This window comes from Bidens hawaiensis, unplaced genomic scaffold (assembly GCF_021521415.1).
Source record: "Bidens hawaiensis isolate Kalapana, Puna unplaced genomic scaffold, B.hawaiensis_p1.1 tig00003372_1, whole genome shotgun sequence".
Lineage (NCBI taxonomy): Eukaryota > Viridiplantae > Streptophyta > Magnoliopsida > Asterales > Asteraceae > Bidens > Bidens hawaiensis.
In genome coordinates this window covers 84,508-110,515 of record NW_027491187.1, presented here as the reverse complement: position 1 = coordinate 110,515, position 26,008 = coordinate 84,508, and the positions used below count along the sequence as shown (strand labels likewise).

The 26,008-nt window shown below is 41.0% G+C and overlaps 1 protein-coding gene and 1 pseudogene across 1 annotated transcript; both read left to right on the top strand.

The window, feature by feature from the left end:
- The first annotated feature begins 2,417 nt into the window (after positions 1–2,417).
- On the top strand, positions 2,418–25,871 carry LOC143623301 (uncharacterized; annotated as a pseudogene).
- LOC143623313 (kinesin-like protein KIN-14I) lies at positions 24,523–25,492 on the top strand. Its single transcript, XM_077094247.1, has 3 exons — positions 24,523–25,088; positions 25,183–25,251; positions 25,340–25,492. Exons 1-3 carry the CDS (start codon positions 25,035–25,037, stop codon positions 25,472–25,474), a joined length of 258 nt encoding a protein of 85 aa, XP_076950362.1. The 5' UTR covers positions 24,523–25,034; the 3' UTR covers positions 25,475–25,492.
- Positions 25,872–26,008: the final 137 nt, after the last annotated feature.

Genomic DNA, 26,008 nt, shown 5'->3' with positions numbered 1-26,008 from the left:
CTAAGCGATAAATGGCGGATCACTTGAGTTCTCCCGCAAATCCATGACAAGCCGCATGCGCGTTCCGGCGATTCACGCCATAGCAGGCCGCTGCGCGCTAAGCGATAAATGGCGGATCACTTGAGTTCTCCCGCAAATCCATGACTAGCCGCATGCGCGTTCTGGCGATTCACGCCATAGCGGGCCGCATGCGCGCTAAGTGATAAATGGCAGATCACTTGAGTTCTCCCGCAAATCCATGAATAGCCGCATGCGCGTTCCAGCGATTCACGCCATAGCGGGCCGCATGCGCGCTAAGTGATAAATGGCGAATCACTTGGGTGCTTCCGCATATCCATGACAAGCCGCATGCGCATTCCGGCGATTCATGCCATAGTGGGCAGCATGTGCGCTAATCTTTACTCAATGGCAGATAACTTGTGAGCTTCCGCGGATCATGCAAAAGCTCCGGACAAAGTTACGCTCCGACATGAGTCAAGTGTAATCTTATGAGGATCTGTTTTCATGTTATTTTTACACACGATTTCAAATACATAATTACATATCTGAGTTACAAATTTGTATTTCAAAGTGCAAGTTACATTGAAGATCTGAATATTGTTCCGGTACAAAATTCAAAATTAATTGGGCAAATAATGTCACATGAATGACGATTCTTTCACTATATGGTGGAAAAATAAGAGATAAATGATGTTCTGGGTCCACTAGATCTAAATTATGAGAGGGAGCATTCATTGATGGTGAGTCTTTTGTCTTCTCGTGCCAGATCTGACAAAATAGCTTTTTAGAGTAATGTTTTGCTTTTTGGGTGAAAAGAAATTAATTCCCAAGTTCAGGAATGACCCTTCAACATGTGGTTCATGTTTATTTTGTCTCAATAAACACAAAGTAAAAACTCCCCAACACTTTGTACACTTGTGGTTGTTTAAATCCAAGGAAGCAGCTTGCATGCTTGCTATGGAGACCAAAGTCAGCGTCCACTGATCAAAAACGTTTTCTGGAAGACCAACTCAGGCTTTCGCGGACTCGTGAAACGCCCTTCGGGTCTAATCCCCGCTAATCCCGCGATCCGCATGTCAAGACTCCAGCGTCCACACCGCGACCTGCGAGTCCCGCGATCCACATGTCAAGACTCCGGCGTCCGCACCGCGACCCGCGAGTCAGAACATTAGTCGATTTTGAAGGTTAAAACTCCTAGATCTGAAAACAAATATGAGTTCTCTCACAATATCCAGATCTGATATAATCTGAAGGTCAATGATCTTTTAAAATCAATACAAACTGGATCTGCGTTTTTAGGGGCGAAGAACATCAGGTTACGATTATTTCAAACCTGACTTTTGAGATCAGAGTTTGAGGAGCTTCTAATTTTTCTTGAATCTCCAACCATAAAGCAATAAATTGATACAAAAATAGACTGTACTTTTGTCTTATTAGAGGAACATTTTCTCCATGAAATACCTGCAGCTTATCACCTCAAATGTCACAGTCACTTAAGACGTTATAATATTTTATGAGTATCACTACCAAGTAAAATTATGTGAAGGCCACGGCGGGTGTGCAACGTATTTATTCCGGCAACCACGGGTGCAGATAGATCAATTCTAACCACCACAGAAGGTTCACGCGGATCAAAATCCGAGTATTGCGTGCCATGTGTGAGATCAAGCAGTAAGTTCCGGCCACCGTAGGTGCGGACACCACTATTCACGCACGCCGTCAAGGTGAAACACTCCGTCACTATGCACGCATGCGTGTTACGCGAAGCCAACTACGGCCGCTGCGTACTCCATGCGTACTCAAGCGGATTAAATAAAAGGTCCGGCGTATCATTTCAGCTTCCGCGGATCATGTAAAAAGCCCGGGCAAAGCTAAGGCGGGTCATTTCCGCCTTCCGCAAACTTTCTTGATGGCAAATTTCGGCTTCCGCATGCTGCACGTATAGCTTCTGCGGATCAATTTCTGTCATCCGCGAGCCGCGAAAAAGCTTCCGCGGGTTGATTACGAAAGCTCCGGTGACTTACAACTCAATTCTAGCTTCCGCGGATCACCTAACAGGCTTCAAGCAAAGCAATGGTGGATTAAACACGGCTTCCACGGGCCTGAAAAAACAATGACGGGTAATTTCCGGCTTCCGCGGTCATAGTTTCTAGCTTATGCGGATCACCTAAAAAGCTCCGATCAAAACAAGGGCGGGTCATCTCTGGATTCCGCGGTCATAGCTTTTAACTTCCGCGGATCATGCAAAAGCCCCGGGAAAAGTTACGGCGGGTCAATCTTACTCCCGCGGACCAAACGTTTCCTCAAACCAACCAACAACTAAGACCACGGGCCACAAGCAAAGCTTCTGCAGGGCAAGTGACCTATAGCGGAACAATTACGGGTCAAATTTGGTTCCCGCAGATCACACAAAATTTATGGCGGGTCAATTCGAGCTTCCTCAGACAGCGAGGAAAGCTTTGGATAGTCAGCAGCGGCTTCCGGGAAACTCCATGCGGGCCATATATGAATCATGCGGGTCACGTATGTACGACGGTGGACTAAACGTCAGTCACCACGTGTCTTTACTGTGCTCCGAGCTCCGATGAAATTATAATACTCTGTTTCAAGCGAACAAAAAGAGAAAGATGGTGGATATATTATTATGGTGGTGAACTGGTACTCCATTCAAACACCTTTAACGTAAACATTGTCAGTAGCAGCACATGGCCATAAATTCTTTAAATAGAATTAATTTTCAATTTTCACAAGAGTCCCCTAAACTATTATGTCATATTTATCATGGAACAAAAGTATAGAGTTGAGTATTTACACTCCGCCTCTCTACCGTGCATCAAGATATGACAGGGGTTGAATTCTACTACAAAAGGTCCTCTCTTTTTAATTGTGTTGGTTCAAAAAAAAGTAAGTATCTTAACGCTTTATTCTTGACTTTTTATTATACGTAAATATATATATTTGCGTATATGCGGATATACAAACATACCGTTATAAAGCGCGGTGCTCAAGTCATGTCTTGACACGATCTCCATTTTTATTAATAAACTAATCTTACATACTTGTTTATGAAATGAAATGGACGATGTCAAAGACTTTACTAATAAACGTTCGTATTACCAAGTCTTTGGGACGATTATTAGTAAATATGACTATGAATGATTACTTAATCTCATATGACATCTTAAAACAACAAATATCATTTTTATACATGATATAAAAAGTTTTTTATACTCATCCGCGCATGTGATTGAAACATTACTAACAAGTTTATTATTACAAGTTCAATGCTACTAACATTATTTAGCAGCAATGAACTAGGGGACTATCATGGTATATCACCACTACATTAGCGCGGTGGAAGACATCCAAATATAAGGTTGGGCACACCTCATAATTCACCCGAGGATGGAAGACATCCTATTATACCCGGTGTGCGCGCCGAAAGTGACATGTATGTCATTTTTGGATGGAGGACGTCCAAATAACAGGCTAATGCCAACGCCAGTGCTACATGCTCATGCCAACGCCATGGCTACAGGCTAATGCCAACGCCACGGCTAAATTAAAGGTTGGGAATCCTTATAAGGTAGACGCACATGCAAAAAGGTCCGTATAGAAAGCATTGGGTCAAAAACGCACTACTCCTCGCTCCTGAGCATTCCTTATAAGTCCAGCACTTCACCAAACCGCTTGCACGCCCTGGAGAAGCACTGGACTGGGGGGGACTTGTAGGTGTATGGTACGTCAAACCCGGTACGACCTTTTATTTATTACATAATATATTATGTTTATTGCATTATTATTATTGTCTACTAATTAAGCCCATTGGGCTGGGGGTTTGTGGATTTAACCCCTAACCGGGCCTGGCCCAATAAAGGTTAGGGTTCATGATGGTAGCCATGGAGTCCCTATATAAGGAGCCTTTATCATACATTGAAAGGACCTTCTCTTGGACCCTTGGCTCCCACATATTTTTGTGTCTGTAAACAAGAGTTCATTCTCTTAGCAGTCACCTCCACTCCCCCACTTTTATATGGCAGATCTGATCAACCGGAGAAGAAGATCAAGGCGTATCGTATCAGCAGTTAACCGTATCCTACTCTGTTGACTCATCGGATCTGGGACCCGTTGAGGGGAGTAGATCCATGTTTCTTCAAAGAGGATGAAGATGAAGATGAAGATGAACAACAAGCTCTTGTGGAGTTAGGTTTTGTCGATAAACCGCGGCATGCATGGTCACTTCTTCGCCAACTATTTCCATGCAAAGCTGGAGGAACTCCTGTATGTATATACATTCACATTCTGATACATAATTAATAATATAGTTTATACTAAAATTGATATAAGTAGTTGGTGAATATAATTTGAATGATTTTTTTTTATTAGGCATAGGTTATTCATACACCATATAGATATAGGTTATCTGGACACCATATGCGTCTATATATACGGCTTGTATAGGGCCTATACGAGCCGTACATTACAACACAATTTTTTGTTCTTTTGTGTTGGAATGTGTCAGGTGTTTGAAGCCTAGACAGGTCGTATAGGGGCTATACAACACAAAGTTTTGTTCTTTTGTGTTGGAATGTGTCAGGTGTTTGAAGCCTAGACATGTCGTATAGGGGCTATACAACACAAAGTTTTGTTCTTTTGTGTTGGAGAGTGTCAGGTGTTTAAAGCCTATACGTTACTTAGTCATGCGAGAGCTATACGACTCGTATAGCCCCTATACGAACTGCATAGAGTTCTTAACACACCATGGGGGTGATGTTTGAATATAACGACCCTTTTTATTATTGATGACTCTTTAGGCTTGGCTGAATCCAATCAACTTACCATCCGGTAAATCATGTGTGTGTGGCATATGCGGTGAGCCTCTTCGATTTTTGCTTTAGGTAAAATAATAATAATAGCATTTTCATTTGTGAGATACATTGTAAGCATTACATATGAGTTGCGACTTTTGAGTTAATGTAATCTTTTTGATAATTTATTTTGTAGTATTATGCTCCAGTTTCTGAAAGGGAATCAACATACCATAGAACCTTATTTGTGTTCATGTGCACATCAATGTCGTGTCTTCTCCGAGACCAACATGAATAACGGAAACGCCACCCACAAGAACAATCCAGGAGGTAATCTTAGATTAGATTTATATTATTAACATATCAGATTGTCTTATATATTGTCTCTTTGTTAATGCTGCTTTTATTTAATTAAGTGTCAAGGTCTTTCGTTGTCAACTCCCTCGCGATAATCAGTTTTACTCCTGTGAAGATCCTAGAAACGATGGCAGTGACACGCCTTTAGGGACAGCAGGTAGAGAAATTTTGCTTTAATTTAATTTTCATTACTTTTTTTTATATAGTTACATTTGGTAACACAGATATGAGATATATGATTACTTAAATATGTAGTTTTATGGTTTTTGTAGCTCCACTTTGTAGCTGGTGTGGTACATGGAGAGGAGATAAAGTTTGTAGTAACTGCAAAAGAGCTCATTACTGTCCAAGACGCACGAGGTTTTTACCGCAGTGCTAATTTCTTGGTTTTGTTATATGTTTTTGTTTGTTAAATTTGGTTATTCATACCTGTTTCTTTTATGAAGGATATTCACTGGTGTTCAACTCATAAAAATGATCAATGTAGAACAACAGACCTTATGCTTCAGCCATCGAATTCTGGGCCCGATAACTCTTCAGAGGATATACCAAAAGGCTCGTATTCTTCCTTTTCGGGTTACACTTTGCATATTCGTGATATTGGATCATTAAGTGACTGGTTAGGATTACGTACATTTCCATATTATTTATACTTTTTTCTAAACAGCTGCAAGCAATGCTATCTGGCCAGAACTTGAGATCGTGTACGAGGATGAACCTAAGTTAGACCCTGAAATGCCAAACATTAACACATATGGAAATGTATTGCGTAATGATACTGAGGTATATATGTATATAAATTGTTTAATGAGTACTTAACATGTGCATAACTGCATATGAGTTATGACTCACTCCTTAAAAAATTTTCATATTTTTCGTTAAAGGATGTCGGCGAGGCAAAGAGTTGGGCATATTTTACTAAAAGAATAGCTCGGGACCCGCAACAAGTATTAAGGTGATTTCGAAACCTTTATAATTTGGTTTACATCAGGGATTGAAATATTTGTTTTGTTACTGTTGCAGGTATTCTAGACACGATACTATACCGTTGTGGCCCATGTTAAGTGGCCGGCCATCAAATGCTGATATACCTAGATGCAGTTCATGTGGCAGCGATCGGGCTTTTGAATTTCAGGTGGTGTATATAGAGGTAGGGTACCAAAAAGACCCAAAACTCCTTAAGTACCACCCGCGGGTCACAAAGGAACCTTTAATAGGCCACTCGCGGGACATATAGATCACCCGCATATCACGGTTGAGGAGGAACGTCCTCATAACACGCGCGGAAGCATCTTGGCGCCCTCAAAAGTTACCTTCGGGACAGGATATCTATCCGCCAAAGTAACCGGAAGACAATACCAATGAGACAGTTGTCACAAAATAACTACTCTCTAGAAGAAGGTTCACGATTCTTACTTGGGGAATACGTGACATATCAACCAATGAATAAAGGACACATGGCCAGGTTGTTATAACCGTGCACATGGCCAGGGTGAGATCCGTCCTATCATTAGGCGACACGTGTCCAGGTTGTTATACCCATGCACATGGGACGTATAGCTCAACCTATCTCAAAAGGACACGCGTCCAGGCGGTTATCAAAGATCTTCTAGAAAGGGACAGCTGGCCCAATCACCTTCCTACATCCTTCGGCTATAAATACCTTGTCAAACGGTATGAGGTATTCATTCACTCACCTACATTCTGACTACACTTAGTCTATTTACTTCAGTACTTTCTCCATTTACGAAGATTACTGATTCTCACGCCGGAGGGTGGTTACAAGAAGACCCCCCCTATTGTCTTTCATGGAGCGAGACTCACGGTGTCTGTTTTGCAGGTTCCGGTCATTGGACTTTGGGAAGTTATACTCATATTTTGGTAGTAATTATCGTATTTTACCCTGTGGACTCATTGGATCCAGGGACCCATGCCCGGGGATTGGATCCGTGTTTCTTCATTGGCGCCATCCGTGTTTGGTGTTAGAACAGCAATAGTTTTCGTTGGTTTTTTGGTTCATTCGATATGAGTAAACTTCTGGAAGGGCCGGCGGGAACCTCTGCACCGATTCACGTGTAACTAACACGGAAGCACCTCCGGGTCTTAGTGTTTTTGCACTTATTACGACCCTAAGTGGCCGTACTCTTGAACGTGTCACAACTCCAGGGTCACGAATTACCGACGTAACACCTGGGGGTTTTACCCTAGAAAATGTTACAACACCAACCGGTCCCGCTCTCACAGACATGGGACGTGCCTCGGCACCGGAAGGTTCCAATTTGGGTAATCTCAGACGGATTACGGAAGAGACTCTCCGAAACAAGTCTGTATTGGATTTGGAAGATGATTCAGCAACTCTGACATGGCGAGGTCTCATCAACGTAATTCCAAATCCAGAGGAAAGATAACTCTCGAGGAGTGTCTCCATGTGCAACAACAAAGTTTGGTAGCTAAATATAAGCGCAGAAAACGTGATGAACGACTTCATGCTCGCACTTTGAATTATGAGGAATCTCCCAGTAGATCTCCTTCTCCTCCACCAACAGTAAGAGGAAGTCAGATCCGTTACAGCCAATAGACGGAACCAGAGTTTGGCAAATTACCAAGGTTACGACCTCGTCCTCGCATAAATATGCGAATGCCATCTTACTTATAAGAATTTGATAGTTACGACTCAACTTACCAACCGGGAGAATACAGTATGCATACCAGTGATAGTAGGATGAGCTCACGGGCAAGAAGCAGTCGTCCGCAGGACATAGTCCGCCACACTGAGTACTATAGTAACGCTGAACGAGACTTCACTAAACCGTATCGCCCGGCGGCCTTTGCTGAAAAATCGAAATTCATAGCAAGTATGCTACAACACCCTTCCCTGTCAATGCTAAAATAGCTACATCGGTGGGTAAATACAATGGTATGACTGATCCAAGTGATCATCTCCAGAACTTCGTGGCAGTAGGTGGTGTCGGTGGTTGGACACTCCCCTATTGGTGTCATATGTTTGCATTGACATTAACACGGGCGACAAGAGAATGGTTTGAAAAGTTACCTGATGGTCAAATTTCCAGCTGGGATGACCTTATAAAAAAGTTTTCTCAACAGTTCAACCAGCAGAAGAAACATACGCGAGATCAATCAGAAATTTTGGATGTCATTCGCCGTGATGACGAGTCCATAGAAGATTTTATTACCAGATTCAATGACGAGAGTCTGAACATCGGCGGGATAAGCAAAGACATGCTTCGTGGTGCTTTCCGCAAGAATGTCAAATGTGACGATCTAGTCCGCACACTTACTGGCAGAGATAGAATGCCAACAGAGTGGGATGATCTTATGACTGCGGCAAAATTGTATGCTAACACTGAAAAAACTTTGGGGAATGGTAATCCGAAGCAAAAATTTAAAGTCGAATTTCAGACACCGAGACCCAATAAACAGGCGAGAGGGCCTATCTGGTCAAGACTTCAGCCAAGTGCGGAAGTGTCAAAACCATTCGATGCAAGATCCCTCATAGGCAGCAAGAACAAAGCGGGACCCTTGAACCGAGGTCCCAATAATTGGACTCCTCTTTCAAAGACTCCTGCTGAAATTCTCACTACAGAAAATACAAATTTTAGAAAACCACAGCCACTGACAAGAAGGTCATTCTTGGATGCCAAGAAACATTGTTCGTATCATGACAACATTGGTCATAATACGAATGACTGTAGAACATTAAAAAATGAAATTGAGGCGGCTGTGAAGTCCGGAAAACTCAGGCACTTGGTGAAGAGTGGAAAACCTGATAACGGTAAAGCTCCCGTTCGAGACAACCAAGGCCCAAGTAAAAAGCAAGTTAAAGATTTAAACGCCCATATGATACAAGGCGGGTACGATACAGGGAATAAGAGAAAGGAATCTGATGATGAGGAGTGGAAGAATGAGCCAGTGATCTTCCCACGAATCAAGGGGGCCCAAACAACAAGAACCCCCTGATCATAACTGCCCTCTTATGACATTATCGCTCCCAATACGTCTTCTTCGATACCAGTAGTACATCGGATATTATGTACGAACAATGCTTCGAACAGCTTGACGAAGAGGATAAAGAAAGATTAAAACCTATCCATGCTCCAGTATCAGGGTCTGGAGGGGAAATAATGCATCCGCGAGGGGTAATCTCATTCCCGGTTACCCTGAGTGATGGAATTCATTCGCGGACCGAGGAGGTCGAATTTCTGGTTCTACTAGCAACATCGAAACTGACATTATCCTCGGACGAGAAGCGATTGGTGACTTTAATGCGCATCCGTCCACGGCACATGGTGCAGTAGGAGTTCCAACTTGCACCGGCATAGCAATAATTCATGTCAATCGACATTGTTTTGCAACCGAGAGTTCAAAACCCAGCAAGGTTCCAAAACAAACTTTGAGGACTGAACCGGAAAAATGGGTTCTGAACAAAAAGTTTCCTGATCAAACTGTAACGACTGGACCTGCTATCTCCGAGATAGTACGGACTTTTCTGAACAGTTGTTATAAAAAAATATTGATGTTTTCGCATGGCAACCCGCAGACATGACTGGTGTCCCGCGGAGCATTGCGGAACACAAATTAAGGGTAAACCTGTTGTTTACTCCAATTGTTCAAAAACAACGTAAGATGGATCCGGAACAAACAAAGGCAATGAATGAGCAAGTCCAAGATCTCTTACAAGCTGGGATCATCCGGCCAATCCGTTATCAGACTTGGGTCGCTAACCCGGTTATCGTCCCCAGGAACAACGGGACATGGCGGATGTGTATAGATTTTAAAGATCTAAACAAGCATGTTCTAAGGATTGTTATCCTCTGCCGGAAATAGACCTCAAGGTTGATGCTGTGGCACCATTCAAATTCAAATGCTTCCTGGATGCCTACAAAGGCTATCATCAGATCCGCATGGCAGCGGGCGATGAAGACAAAACAGCATTTCGCACCGATCAAGGTACCTTTTGTTATAAAATGATGTCTTTCAGATTAAAAAATGCGGGAGCCACATATCAACGATTAATGTACGTAGCGTTTAAAGATCAAATTGGTCGAAATCTGGAAGTTTACATGGATGATCTCGTAATTAAAAGTGTTGAGGAAGACCAGATGCTGAGAGATATTGAAGAGACATTTGAAACCTTGAAGAGCATTAACATGAAGCTAAATCCAGCCAAATGTTCATTCGTAATGGAGGAAGGAAAGTTTCTTGGAGTAATTGTCAAGGGTGCGGGCTTCAAAGCTAACCCAGACAAAGTTCAAGCTGTAGCATGCATGCCTTCTCCTTCTTCCCTCAAGGAAGTTCAGACACTCAATGGTCGATTGGTTGCTTTGAATCGTTTCCTGGAAAACCATGCAGCCAAATCTCATCCATTTATCTCAACACTAAGAAACTGCCTCAAGAAAGCACAATTTAAATGGACCGCAGAAGCGGAACAAGCTTTCTTGAAGATTAAAAAATGTTTGATGGAATTGCCCACGTTAACAGCACCCCATGCGGGAGAACCTTTAACGTTGTACTTATCAGCTTCAGACATTGCCATCGGGGCTGTCCTTCTGACGGATAGAAAGAATGTTCAAACGCCGATCTACTATGTCAGCAGAACGCTATCAGACCCAGAAACAAGATACTCTATGCTCGAAAAACTTGTTTTGGCATTGGTATATGCTGCCCGACGTCTCCGCAGATACTTCCAAGGGCATCCCATCAACGTCTTAACCGGATACAAGCTCAAGAACGTCCTCAGTAAACCGGAACTGTCCGGGCGACTGGCCAAATGGGCTATCGCGTTAGGTGATCACGCGATAGAATATAAACCCAGACCAGCAATCAAAGGACAGGTGTTGGCGGACTTTGTAACAGAAGTCACGCACTACAAAGAAAAAGAATGTTTGATTGAGCAGCAACCCCAAGCACCTCCGGAATTGGGACAGACTTGGTCTTTATTCATGGACGGAGCTTCAAGCAGTGAGGGATCTGGCGCAGGCCTCAGGCTAGTCAATCCCGAAGGCCATGAGTTTACATACGCCATAAAATTAGACTTTAAAAGTACCGATAATGAGGCAGAGTATGAAGCTTTTTTGGCAGGCTTACGGATAGCCAAAAAACTTGGGGTTAAGCATTTGGAAGCCCGGGTGGATTCCATGTTGATTGCAGGACAGATCAATGGTACATATGAAGCAAAAAATGATGTCATGGCTTCATATGTATCACAGGCGAAAGATTTAATACTTCAATTTTCCTCATGTAAAGTCATTTATATTAAGAGAAGCGAAAACAAACCGGCGGATGCTCTTAGCAAACTAGCTTCGACAAACTTCGAACATTTCGCTAAAGACATACGTGTCGAAGTGTTGGATCGCCCGTCTGTTATGCAACATCAAGTTTTGGTAATTCAAACCGGAGCGGAATCTTGGATGACACCCATTACAGCTGATTTGTCATCCGGAATCCTCCTGGAAGAAAAAATAGCGGCCCGGAAGATAAAACACAAAGCCTTGAACTATCAAATACATGACGGTGTTTTATACCGAAGTTCTTTCCTCGGACCACTACTTCAATGTGTGGATGCCGAAGACGCGAACTATTTGATCAGAGAGGTTCATGAAGGCATATGTGGTCTTCACGCTGGCCCGCGCATGGTCGTAGCGAAACTAATGAACGCCGAATATTATTGGCCAGGAATGCATTTAGATGTTGTGCAAGAAATCAGAAAGTGTGATTCATGCCAGCGTCATGCCCCTAATACGCTACGACCAAAGAACGAGTTAGTCCCAGTTACTTAGGCTTGGCCGTTCCAGAAATGGGCGATTGACATAATGGGACCTTTCCCCGAAGCCCCCGGACGTGTTAAATTCTTGATAGTAGCTATCGACTACTTCACAAAGTGGGTAGAAGCTAAACCGGCCGCCTCCATAACAGCAGCAAGTGTTAAAAAATTCATGTGGGAATTAAATATGCCGGTTTGGTCTTCCCCTGGAACTCGTTGCGGACAGTGGGTTACAAGAATGGTTAAAAGAGCTGCGTATTTCTCAAACCTTCACCTCAGTAGCTCACCCGCAAGCAAATGGTCAAGTTGAGAGGACTAATCGGACCAATAAAGAATGAATTAAGGCTAGATTAGGAACTAAAAGGACGGGTTGGGTCGATGAATTACCCCATGTATTATGGGCCTTCCGCACTCAAAGGAATTCCAGTAATTCCGAAACCCCCATTAGTTTAACCTATGGCACAGAGGCCATGATCCCGGCCGAGATTGGGATCCCTTCCGCCAGAGTTCTTATGATCGAGGATAATGATCATGAACTCCGGATGAACCTCAACCTCCTTGAAGAAAGAAGGGAGTTGGCATCCATCCGCGAGCATAATTATAAACGCCAGTTGCAAAAATATTATAACTCGCGGATCCGAAGATGTGAATTTGACGCAAGAGACTTTGTCTTCCGCAATAACGAAGCTTCCGGGCAAGTTGGCCCCAACTTGGGAAGGATCTTATAAAATCCAGAAAGTTTTATTCAAAGGTGCCTACAAGTTAGAAAAGTTGGATGGGACTGAGATCCCCAGAACTTGAAATGGAGCCCAACTAAAGAAATGCTACATGTAGTTTGTTTTTCCTTTTTGGCATGCGTGCCTAATTAGACGTTCACAACTTATGTAATTTCACTTCTTGTAATTTGGCTTATGCCTCAATCATAGAAATTTCTATTTTAGTCATTTAAATCTTGTATTGATATGTAATCCTTTATTAGTACACAAAGAAGATCCTCCAAACACTTATATTATGAAAAATAAACAAAGTGTACCAGATATAAAAATAAGCCTTCTTCATTCATACAAAAAGGGATTACAAGACATAGAGGAGTTTAAATAAAAAGAAAAAGAAAAATTTATCTACGGCGCAACATCGTTATGTCCCGCACCCTCGCCTCCCTCATCTTCTCCTCCTTCATATTCCTCATCGTGTTCAAGAAGAGATTTCAATTGTTGGATGCTGTCTTCCTTGTCAGTAAGTTCGGATATTTGCTCCGTCAAAGAAAATTTCAAAGAATCAAAATACTTTGATTTCTGTATAAGGATCGCAGCAGTATCTTAGCCAGCCAAGACATACTCCTCAGGAAGCTTGGAAGTTGAGCCAAACTGGTAACCTTCTAGAAAACCCAGTTGACGGCCAGCTTGTTTAGAAGCTTTCAAAAGGATAGCAACACAATTCCCAAGCTCATCACTATCCCCAACATCGGCGATGACCTGTTAAAATAGTTCTTAATAAATAACTGTAAACACTTAGATTATTTATGGTACGAGCAAGATACATACCTTGGGGATGGCTTCTGCTAGTAGCCATTTTCGATTCTCTTTGGCCTGGACAAGCTCCATTTTGTGACCGGCGCACTCCAAGGCTTGATCACGGTTCTTGGCATTAAGATCAGATAAACGCTTGTCCTTGGTCGCCGATTCAGCTCGAAGGGCCTTCACTAGTTTGGCTTGTTCATCCAATTGTTTCTGGAGAACAATCCTGGCCTCCTCAGCAACGGATCGAGCAACCTTCTCAGCTTCCAGAGCCTGGCTGGCTTCTCTAGCCTCGTTTATAGCTTTAAGAGCTACCTCTATAGCATCAGATGCAGCGGCCGCCAGCTTGTCCCATTGCTCGTTCATTGCCAACCAGTCTCTGGTTATTTCGTGGTTGGTGGAAATAGTATTCGCCAAGTAGTAAGAATGAGCGTTCAGTAATTCTTGACGAATACTACGGTGACGTCTCTCCCTCTCACCATGCGGAAGACTCTCCCGCAAAAATTCTGAACAGAGGTCCACGTCGCGGAATGTAGAATCCCGACGTAATGACCAATTTGGTTGATGCGGGGTGGGATCTTCCTCCTGAAGATCTGGGGAAGTTCGAGGAGCATGGGAAAACATGCTCACACCCCCCTTGATCCCTGAAGTGATTAACATAATAAGAAGGCGAGTTCTTGGCATGATCAGTTGTGTCAGCCTCCTTATTCTTCAAAGGGGAGTCATCCGCCACAATAACTGGATCCTTAGCAGTATTAGGAGGTGGCGGTGGCGGACGAAGAGGTGAATCTTTCAAACCAGAAACACCTTCAGAAAGGTTATCCAGATTCACTAAAAAAACATTAAACAATGGGTTAGAAATATTCCAATCCAAAGCAGATAAAAAAAAAAGTGGGGATTTTGCATACCTAACGAAGGGTCTTCCGCGTCAAGTTGTCCAAACGTGCTTCCAAGGCGGCGGGATTTGTCTTCTTGGATTTTTTCTTCTTTGAGACAATCTTTACCGGATTAACCTTGCGCTTGCCCGCCACCTTTGAAATGCCCGCGTCAATAACCTGACACCTGCCCTCAGCGGTAACATTGTCAGGTCCCAGACCCTCAACTTCCGTAGCAGTATCGACATCATCTTGACCCGCTGCCTGACTAGTAGTGGCTCGTTGACGGGTAAGACCTGCAGATGAATCCACAGCTTTATTAGCATTAGTTGAACAAAATTCTTCACAAAGTGATGACTCCTCGCTAGACGAAAAGAGTACGATCACTCCGCTAGAAGTAATGGCAGTCACGGGTCGAGGTTGCGGAATGCCCTCACCTTTGAGTATAGCTTCTCGAACGTACTTCTCACCTTTATCATATATAGGTTCGGAGACCACAGGCTCCGGACGAAGGGCGGTGGGGAACAAAAAAATGTTACGAGTTCGGTCCAAAAAGGGGCCATCTCTCGGTTCAATCGGACGACGTACCATCATGCCCCCCTCATGATCCAATAAAGTGTTGAAGGCAGAACCTTCATCTATATAAACAAGTAAAACAAGTCAGAAATTACTCGTTCACAAAGAAAAAGATAAACAAACTTACTCTTGTCGGTTTTCTCATAGTACGGTTCCAACTCAGGGAATGGCCACAAACGACTCATCTTCACACTCACCATCGCTCCCTCGTGAATGGGACGCATGGGAGTTGGGGTCGAAGTCAGTATCTTAAACCATGGATGACCTTCATGAGCGGTGGCAGGAACCACAGGCATGGGAGACTCCGCCTTGCGTTTTGTCATCGTGAAGGGAATGACATCCTCCCGGATCCAGAAAAACTTTGGCTTCCAGCCATGAAGGCTACGGATCCACTCCGTGCCTATAGATCTCTTCTCGATAGATGCAAAACTATGCCACCCATCGCGGAAGGTCATTTTATAGAACACGGCAAACATGCCAACGGAGGGATCAAAGTTGTGAGCTTGACAACAAAATTCGAAATGTCGAATCCTCAGCATCCCAAAGGGATGGATCTGCGAGATATGAATCCCATAAGTCGTCAAGATTGACTGGACAAACTTCTTCACCGGAATCCGGAACTTCCCTGTCATAAAATGGTCCACGTATACAGCCATTTTCTTCGGAGGAGGACTAGTGGGAATAGAACCACTAGCCGGAAGTTCCGGCTCCCATTCCGTCGCCAACCCATATACGTGAACAACGTCCGTTAAAATCTTCTTCTTTAAGGGCTATGACAACTTCATTGATAGAAGGGGCACCTTTCTTTTCTTTAGCCATTTAAATAAAAGAAAGATGAAGAAATCTCAGAAAGGTGAAGAAATCTCAGAGAATGCTGAAAAGTCTCAAATGTTTGAAAGAAAGGAAATCTGTAAGTGATAAAAGTTGAATGGAACCACAAGTGGTCTATTTATACTCATCGCAATTAATGCGCCTGATGGAGTGCTAGAGGAGAGAGAAACCGCGAACCACCAAGTGACTGACACGTCAGGTAAAAAGTTCAAATAAGTGTAAACAGGCTGTCAACGGCGTCATACACGTCTTGTCAGTTGTCCTCAAAAAGTTTCTCTCTCCGCCACGTCACCATATTTATTTAAACTTTCAAACATTTCAAAAAGTCGTAGATTTCAAAAATATCTTTTAAAAGATATTTTCTTGAAACAATAAAATGCTCACAAAAGATAAAGAGATCTTCCTCATTAATTATCCAAAAAATAATTACAAAAAGAGAAAGAAAATATTACAAGTTATAGAACATCTAAGCCTATCCTAAGGGTTTGAGGCCGATGGGTCTTCCGGAGCCTTTAAATATGTATCTTCCGAATAGTCATCCTCAGATTCTTCACCAAGATAGCTCTTCAAAAGTTGTACGCCGTCATCCGCGGAAGCAAATTCCGGAAGCATATCTTGTAAAGGGAAGACCAAAGCGTCGTGCTCTCTAACCCGTTTAGTACGATCTTGTTTGACATTTACACCATATAGCGGATGATCTTTAAATGTGCGGTTACTTTGAGCATAATTCATTCCTTCGTGAAAACCCATAACACGCCCAAGTGAAGAAGAAGCAGCCATCATATTGGCAAAGCTGTCATTAAGCTCCTTACTTCCCTTGATATGGCGGACGACCTGTTGGGGTAAAAATATAAGTTTTCATGATCAAAAATGAGAATTAAACAACAAGTGTCAAAGTACAACTTACAGCATCAACTCCCTAGTAAGGAACCACTGACGGTCCTGCTCCGCACGTTCTGCCCGCATTCGGAACTCTTTGGATTCCATAGTTGCCTTTTCATGAGCTTGAAGGAGAGAGTCATAGACAGTTTGAATTTCAGCAGCACTTTGGTCCTTAAGATCGACTCGCTCCTTCTTCAACTTTAGCTCCGCCTCAAGATCGTGGATTCGAGCACCCTGAAGGGCCACCTGATTTTCCAATGCAGAGTTGGCTTCTTGAGAGCGGGCCAGATCATCTCTTTCCTTTTGAGCCTTTGCCCGAGCAGCCTCAAGAACAGAAGTTTGCTTCTCACAAGCTTCTTTCCATCGATGAGCAGCGTCAGCGTTGCGATCTTGCTCACTCTTAAGGGCATTTTCCGCGTCGGCTTGTTTCCACTTAGCAGTTTGGGCAGCAATACGATATCCCTCAGCTTCTTTCTTCGCAGCCTCAGCGGCTCGCGAGCTTCCCCTACCTTCCCACCTAGAGTACGCCACTCACTTAAGACCTCTTGGCTACCGGCTAAGGCGTTAGCAAGATGATAAGCTACATTCTTATGAAGGTCGTGGCGGGAAAGGTCCCGTTGATACGTCATCTCAGCTAGTGGCGCACAATGCTCAACAAAATTCATACAGGTCCTAGGATTAGAAAACCGGGACCCGTTAGTAATGTCCCATGGAGGGACAAACAGATCATGTTTATCACCCAGGTTCGTATCTCCGTAATAACGGGAAACCGAAGATTTAATACGGGCCGGGGTGGAGAAAGGCTGTTGTGGAGGAGGTCGAGAAGGAAACTCCTCGGTCCTAGAATCCTCCTCATTAACAGCAGGATTGTCTTGTTGATCACCTGTAATACTCCCATTCTGAAAAAGATAGTAGAAGCGAGTATCATGTTCAGACTGATTGATGGGTTCCTCCGCTAAAACAACAATTGGAGGGGTCGGCATTCTCTCTTCCACAGCAATCCCAATTAAGGGAGAAGTTGCACATTAGATGGAGCGGAAGGTTTATCTTCCGCCTCTCCCCCTGGAGGAAGAGATGACTGTTTCTCAACTTGGGGAGTTGGTGTAGATAACTTCTCAGATACGTCTTCACTAAAGATCAACGGATCTGCATAAAAAGTTACATTTAGCCAAACACTCATAAAAGAATACAATATTTAAAGGTCAACACACACCTTCAACAGTATCAATGCGGTCAGCAAGGCTGTATTGCGGCTTCTTAGGACGGTGAATTTTTCGTTTTTTCTTAGACGGTCCCGCCTCAGTACCCGCAGCCTTCACATCTGTGTGACCCGCTTGAGAAGCTATGAAAGCACTCTTTTTCTCCAATTCTGCCAATAAAGATGAGACAGAGGAAAGTTCAGAAGCATCAAAGTCTCCCTCCTCTTCAGAAGCAGAAAACGTAGAAGCATCGCCATCATCATCGCTTGACGATAAGATGGCAATCATTCCTTCGGAAGTAATGGCAGTAAGGGGAGGAGGGTTTAAAACATACGCACCTGTTTCAAATGTGGCATTCGAAATTACAGGTTCAGCTCGACCCTTCTTCGGAACTAGAAATTGAGACTTGGTTTTCTCAAGAATAGGTTGGTCTCCCGCCTCGCGGATGCTCTTGCGGACACAACCCCTGTTTTCAAAGAGAGCATTGAACATAGAACTTCGACCTGAAAAAGATGGAAACTTAGTCATAAATATATTCAATAAAGAGAAGAAGACAATGAAAGGTAACTTACGCTCATTCATATCTACAAAAATGGGTTCCATAAATTCCGTTGGCCACAACCGGCTCATGCCTGCCCACACTAAAGCTTCTTCCGGCAATGCACGCATGGGTGAGGGCTCCATGGTAAGAACACGATACCACTCACGACCCTCATGAGCAGCTGTGACAACCACCGGAAGGGCGGAATTCACCGGGCGACGAACCATGGGCAAAGGTACCACATCCTCAGATATCCAAAAAAATTTGCTACGCCACTCTTTAGACAACTTTTCAACTTCATTCCCAATACTCCGGTCGGAAAATCCTTGACATGTATACCAGTCATTACGGTTAGTAAGACGGTAAAAAACAGGATATCGATCAAGGTGAGGTACCATGTCACGTGCTATACACACAAATTCATAGTGACGAATTCGCATCACAGCACGTGGGTGTAACTGAGATAAATGGATCCCATACGCAGTCAAAATTTTCTCGAAAAATTTTGTTATGGGAAAACGGAAATTCCTATACACAAAATAATCAGCATACACAGCCATTTTCCCAGGCGGGGGAAAACTGGCTATAGAACCAGGGGAAGGAAACTCCGGCCCCCATTCAGGTGGAATACCGTAAGTATCCAGCAGCTTTTCATATTCTGAGTAATCCCACAAAACTTGTATTTCGTCGACATCAGTCTGAACGTTCGACATTACAGTAAAACTCAGTAAGAAAAGAGATATATGAAAAGCTCAGAGAAAAGCAATAAGATAATCAGAAGAAAAAGGTGATAAAACTTCGAATAGAAGGAGTTTCCCCTTATTTATACCCATCGCAATTAATGCGATGGGATATGAACAGTAGAGAGAGAAAACCATCGCCCAATCAATGATTGCCACGTCACGCGGGAAATTCGAAAAAGAGAAAAAGCTGCACAGTCGGGTACAGTGACAGCCGTCAAAAACGTTCCATTATCTGTTCACGCGCCTGTCGAGTGGTCAACTTGTCCTTTTTCATGATTATCCACACCAACAGAAGATATTTTCTACCTAATTCCAAAAAATTCAAAAAACCCCAACATACGTTAAGTCCAGAATTTCACCCGCATAAAAGACTTCACTCGGAAGAAACACTGGACTGGGGGGACTTATAGAGGTAGGGTACCAAAAAGACCAAAAACCCCTTAAGTACCACCCGTGGGTCACAAAGGAACCTTTAATAGGCCACTCGCGGGACATATAGATCACCCGCATATCACGGTTTAGGAGGAACGTCCTCATAACACGCGCGGAAGCATCTTGGCGCCCTCAAAAGTTACCTGCGAGACAGGACATCTGTCCGCCAAAGTAACCGGAAGACAATACCAATGAGACAGTTGTCACCAAATAACTACTCTCTAAAAGAAGGTTCACGATTCTTACTTGGGGAATACGTGACTTATCAACCAATGAATAAAGGACACCTGGCCAGGTTGTTATAATCGTGCACATGGACAGGGTGCGATCCGTCCTATCATTAGGCGACACGTGTCCAGGTTGTTATACCCATGCACATGGGACTTATAGCTCAACATATCTCAAAAGGACACGCGTCCAGGCGGTTATCAAAGATCTTCTAGAAAGGGACAGCTGGCCTAATCACCTTCCTACATCCTTCGACTATAAATACCTTGTCAAACGGTATGCGGTATTCATTCACTCACCTACATTCTGACTACACTTAGTCTATTTACTTCAGTACTTTCTCCATTTACGAAGATTACTTATTCTCACGCCGGATGGTGGTTACAGGAAGACCCCCCCTCTTGTCCTTCCTGTAGCGAGACTCACGGTGTCTGTTTTGCAGGTTCCGGTCATTGGACTTTGGGAAGTTATACTCATATTTTGGTAGTAATTATCGTACTTTACCCTGTGGACTCATTGGATCCAGGCCCCATACCCGGGGATTGGATCCGTGTTTCTTCAGTGTACTACTTTGATGTTAAGAACGATTCGAACTCGGTTGATTGGGCAACCATTGCTGTGTATACAAGTGAAGCTTCTTGTGATGGAAGTCTGGCATATGAAGAAGAGTTTGCTTGGGTTCAGCTCACTTCTCAATCAAGATAACTCTCTTTTTATTATTATTATTATTATTATTATTATTATTATATATGATGAATTTCTATCCTCTTGGTTGATTTTGCATTCCACTAATGTTTTAAAATACCTATTAAATCTTATTTAAACTTGCATTCTTCTTTTGTCATTGTCTATTGGGATAATGTTTTGTTACCTCCTTAGTATGTATCTGGTTTGCTCATGCCAAATTCGGCATAAAAGACGCCTAATGATGTAAAATGCTTTTAAAGAATTTATAAAGACAAGAATTTTATATAAATGAAGCTAAAAAAATAAACTTTTAGATTAAAGTAAAAATTTTTATCAAACCAAAACCACATAGACGAAAACCAAGCATTACTCCATATAAAAAAGTGGTATGTCCATTTAGATGACGTAGGCGTGTAAAGGGGTACGCAACACCATACTTGAATGGAGTGAACTCATGTTATGCTTGTGTAATTTTCAAACATTAAACAAAAAACACATCTGAATTATTATAAGCTGCTTACAGTAAATAAATGATTACCGATTATATATCACTGTTTTTATAGACCTAGTAAAGTAAGTGTGGTCCGTCATTCCCAAATACTGGCGATATATGCAACAAACATTCGATGTTTATGCGAACCTTATGTCTATTCATTACTTGAAATTACATAATAACAACGTACTTGTAAACAAGAGACAAACAATTTATAATTTAAAATATGTATGCAACTTCGTTTAACATTGAGCGATATTTATAATAATAAAATTTGCATTTGCATTACAGTTTAAAAGAAAGATACACATGATAAATGATGAAAATATGTATAAGAAGCTACAAAACTTTTCTTACACGCACAAAGGAAAATGAAACGAACAAAGTTGTACATAAACCAAACCTCCACATGTCAAAATAATCCATCCTGCTGCTTCTATAACTGAACCTAAGCGGATTTCTCATAATAAGAGTTTAACATTCGACTTAAAAGTAAATATAACTCGCACATTGTACCAACAATTCATATGTTTTTTTTTTTAATTTTAATGTCTATAATCATAGGACAAGAACAAGATAATATGATTTAGGGAATGATAGGATCGAGTTTGGTTTGTCTATTCTTTAACTAATTTTATTTATAACTATTATTATTGTATATGTAAATTTAATTGTCTTTATATAACATACTATATATTATATAATTTATTTCTTTATTATAACTACATGTATGATAATGTTTGGTATTGGTTATGAAAAGGAGTAGGAAATAGAATGAATAGAATCTATCATTACTATTTATTGTCTTATTTGGTTAGTCCATAATAAAATAAATCATTATTTTGTGTTGTTTAGTTGATAAGAAAAGACAAAGGAACAAAATACAAATGACAAAAATACTATTATCTAATAATAAAATAAAATTCACTAAAATAAAAATGGTAATGGCGGCAGTGAGGACATGGTGGTAATAACAGTGGGCGTTGGTGGTTTCGACAAAATAGGGTGAAAGAAGGAATAAAAATAAGTCGGGAGCATAGGTGAATGGTTTTGATATACCTGACTCCAGAGGGTTTTCTTAAAGTGATAGATTGTTTTCTGCTTAATGATGTGCCTGAGTGAGTCGGGATTGTTGAAATCCCGTCTAAATCTCGTAGGGATGGCAATGGGTTGGATTTGGGATGAGTTTAGGTATACCCAAACCCATACCCGATTAGTAAAGATCATCCTAAACCCATCGGGTAATATATAGTTGTTACTAGGTACATGACCATATATGATTTATCGGATATTAAATAGGTTAAAAAAAAGTTCATTTATCGGTCACACATATAAATATACTAGTAGTAGTGCCCGCGCTTTGCGGTGAGGACGCAACGGGAATGCGGTAGATAGCTGGTAAGTAGCACTGTGTAAATTAGTACATACAGTTAGCCTTAATATTTTTAGCTTTGCATATGAACGATAGCCTATCCATACTAGCATACATAAAATGATATACTTTACATACCAACATAAAATTACACACACTGCACTACTAAACACAGAATATTAAACTCGTTTCTATAGCGGGTAAGTACCTCTTTTCAACTTCCTAGTGTTTTATGCTTTTATATAAAATGTTGTTTTGGTTTAAATTCAATGATCGGCTTTTTTTAACATATTTAAAGTAAATCAGGAAGATTGTTAAAACTAATCACGACACATGATATCGCCACAAGATATTTTGTTAAAATTGGGTCCAAAACAAGATTTCATCATAAGAAATGTGGTAAAACTGAGTCTCAACACTATATTTGACTACATGGCCTGGATGTTAAATCTTTTAATACATGATTTTCATAAGAGATAAGCTAAAACCGAGCTCAATGCAAGTTCATCGCTAGAGTTTATTTTTTACTTTTGTACTTTTTGTAATTTAACTCTAAGTTGATTTTATATTAATTTTTGTATTTGGAATTAATATCCATAATTTGTATTAGAGTTTAAGATATTTGTAATTTGTAGTAATTTTCATTATATATGTGTATTAATTTTTCTAAAAATAAAAAATAAAGTTATTTTAAATTGAAAATAAAGTACCGACTCACAGTTGATCAATGTGTCGTTGGAGAAGACTTGCTAGCCACCATAGAGGTACCCCTCGGTATTCCTTTGATACATGGGTTATAGGTAAAAGAATAAAATTAAATGAGATGATAAAAAGTTGAGATATTTGGACTAGGCAAATCTTGACGATAAAATCTAAAAAAGTTTAATAAAAATTGTTTTTAAATAAACTTAAGATTCAACAAACAATGATAAGAAAATATAGAACAGGAAACAAAATATAACTAATAACTAAATCGATGAAACATTAAAATAGGATTGAAATATATTAACTAACTAAATCAAGATAATATTTGATTTACAAATACTAACTAATCGACGCATCAAGTTACCGTTAGAAGTCCTTGTAGTGCAAGTTACCAAATAATAAGAAGAAAACTATATATCATACCAACTTATCTATACTTTCTTTTATCGATCACTACTCCATAGTTTCTCTCCGTCGATCGGTAATTAGTTTAACAACCTGTGTTCATATAAAAATCCATCAGTTTCATTCTTCTTGTTCACGTACGATGAATCCTTATTATTATTATCACCACACCATTCCGCGATACGCTTACGGTGTTGCTCCACGGCCAGTTCAAGTCGTTCCTGTTGATTACGCCACGGGCGAACCCTACCCTCGATTTGTTTCGTTTCTTGACGACGTATTCATTCTCGACATCCCCAACTCCAATCGACAACCAACGCAAAACCACTACATACTCGCGTATACAAGACCACAACACATGTCTGACTATGACTCACTCGAAGAAACTTTTATGATGGAGGCAGATGATTCTGCACCGCAACCAAGTGCAGGCTCCGGTTTATCCGAAGAAGATATTTCAAAGCATCTAAATGTGTACACGGCACGAGGAAAGAAGGTCGTAAAAGAGGTGATCACCTGCTCTATCTGTTTGTGCGACTGTGAAAATAACGACAAGATCGCGCGTCTCGAGTGTGGGCATGAATATCATTCCGCGTGCATCAAGACTTGGTTATTTTCGAAAAACACGTGCCCCATGTGCAGGTCCGATGCATTGAGGGTATAGATTTTGATATGATATTATGTAATATTTTAGATTTCTTTTGTACTCGGTTTTGAGATGTACTAGCTTGTTATTTCTTGATATATAAATGATATAAACCTTAACTTCATATGATGATTAATGCAGATTCATTATTTTTGTTGGTGGGTTTTATTACTGTTGCTAATTATATGGCATTCTTATTATGTTTTTGGGATATTATACACCATGATGGTCAACAATGACATGGCCCGGATTGTTAGTTTGTTTTGAGTATTTTTTTGTTTTTTTTCCCATCTTCATTAGAGCCGGTACGGTTCGGTCAACAAAAATGTTTTAGTTCAATTGTTGTATACATGTTCTCGCGTTGACTATTGCAGTTAGTTTTACTATTGCCAGCTCAGCCTTCAGAGGAAGAGTTTAGAGCTGTTAATAAGGTAATTCTTATAAAAAAAATGTGAATTTTGTAATAATATTATTAAAGTGTGTAACTTTATTCAAAGTTCATAGAAATCTTGGAATTCTTGATCATGTTTAGGTGGTTGAAGCCCGTGTGATTCAGCTTCTGTGCCCGATGGAGCGGCTTTGTCTATTTATCAATGTTTTGAAAATGTTAGAAACTTTTTGGTTGCTGTGGAACAAATGGGATTACCTACCTTTGAAGCATCTGATTTGGAACAAGTAGGTGTTTCAACTTTGAATGATGTAAATCATGTAATGAATAGTTTATGTTTAGTTTCCAGTAAAGTTTTTTTATTTTTTATTTTTTGAATTATTAGGGAGGTAAATCGGCTAGAATTGTGAACTGTGTTCTAGCACTTAACTCCTACCACGTGTGGAAACAAACGGGTGCGAACGGGGCTTGGAAATTTGGTGGGAATGTGAAACCAGTTGCGGTTAACAAGAACTTTATACGCAAAAACTCAGAACCGTTCAAGAATTCGTTGTCACAGAATGTTTCAATGAATGAAACATCGATGAATTCTCAGTTAATTGAAACTGAGAATAGCAAAATGGTTAGTAATCTACCCCCCCCCCCAAAAAAAATGTTTGTTTTTGTTATCATAGTTAAATGACTAATCCTGATAGTTACATTATGTTTTTATGCAGCCGAATTCATCGTTGAATATGCTTGTTCGTGCAGTTCTAATGGATAAGAAACCGGATGAGGTTCCCATTGTCTGGTAATCTAGTTAACTGATTTTTGGGGGTGTTTGGGAATTAAAATTGTTTATTAGTACTGTTTTATGTTATTATGATTGTGCAGCTTGTAGAATCTGTGTTAAGTAAGGTGATGGAAGAATTTGAGAATCGAATCGCTAACCAATTTGAATTGGTAAGGTTTTTAGCTATGATATTTTTCATGTTTGGTGTTTCATTAACTTCCATGTTGCCTTTATAATCACACTTTTTTACTTCTCTAAAATTTTTTATTAACAGAAAAGTGCTGCAGCTAAAGATACCTCCACCAGAAACAAGACTATTGTAAAAAACACTTCTGATGAAATAAAGGTTATATTTTTTCTATCTTTCTTTGAATTTCAGGTGGGTTTTGTTTTGGCTTTTTTGTAGACAGGTCAATTGGGCGGTGTTGGTTACTTAGATTAAAGATGTAACAGTATACATGGCTTGTGCAGATAATGCCACAGTTGCTTTACTACTTTGATGTTAAGAACGAGTCGAACTCGCTTGATTGGGGAACCATTGCAGTGTATACATGTGAAGCTTCTTGTGATGGAAGTCTGGCATATGAAGAAGAATTTGCTTGGGTTCAGCTAACATCTCAATCAAGATAACTCTTTTTTACTTTAAACATTAAATCTTACTTAAACTTGCATATTGTTTTTACCATTGTCTTTTGGGATAATGTATTGTTACCTCCTTAGTATGTATCTGGTTTGCTCATGCCAAATTCGACAAGAATTCCATATCAAAT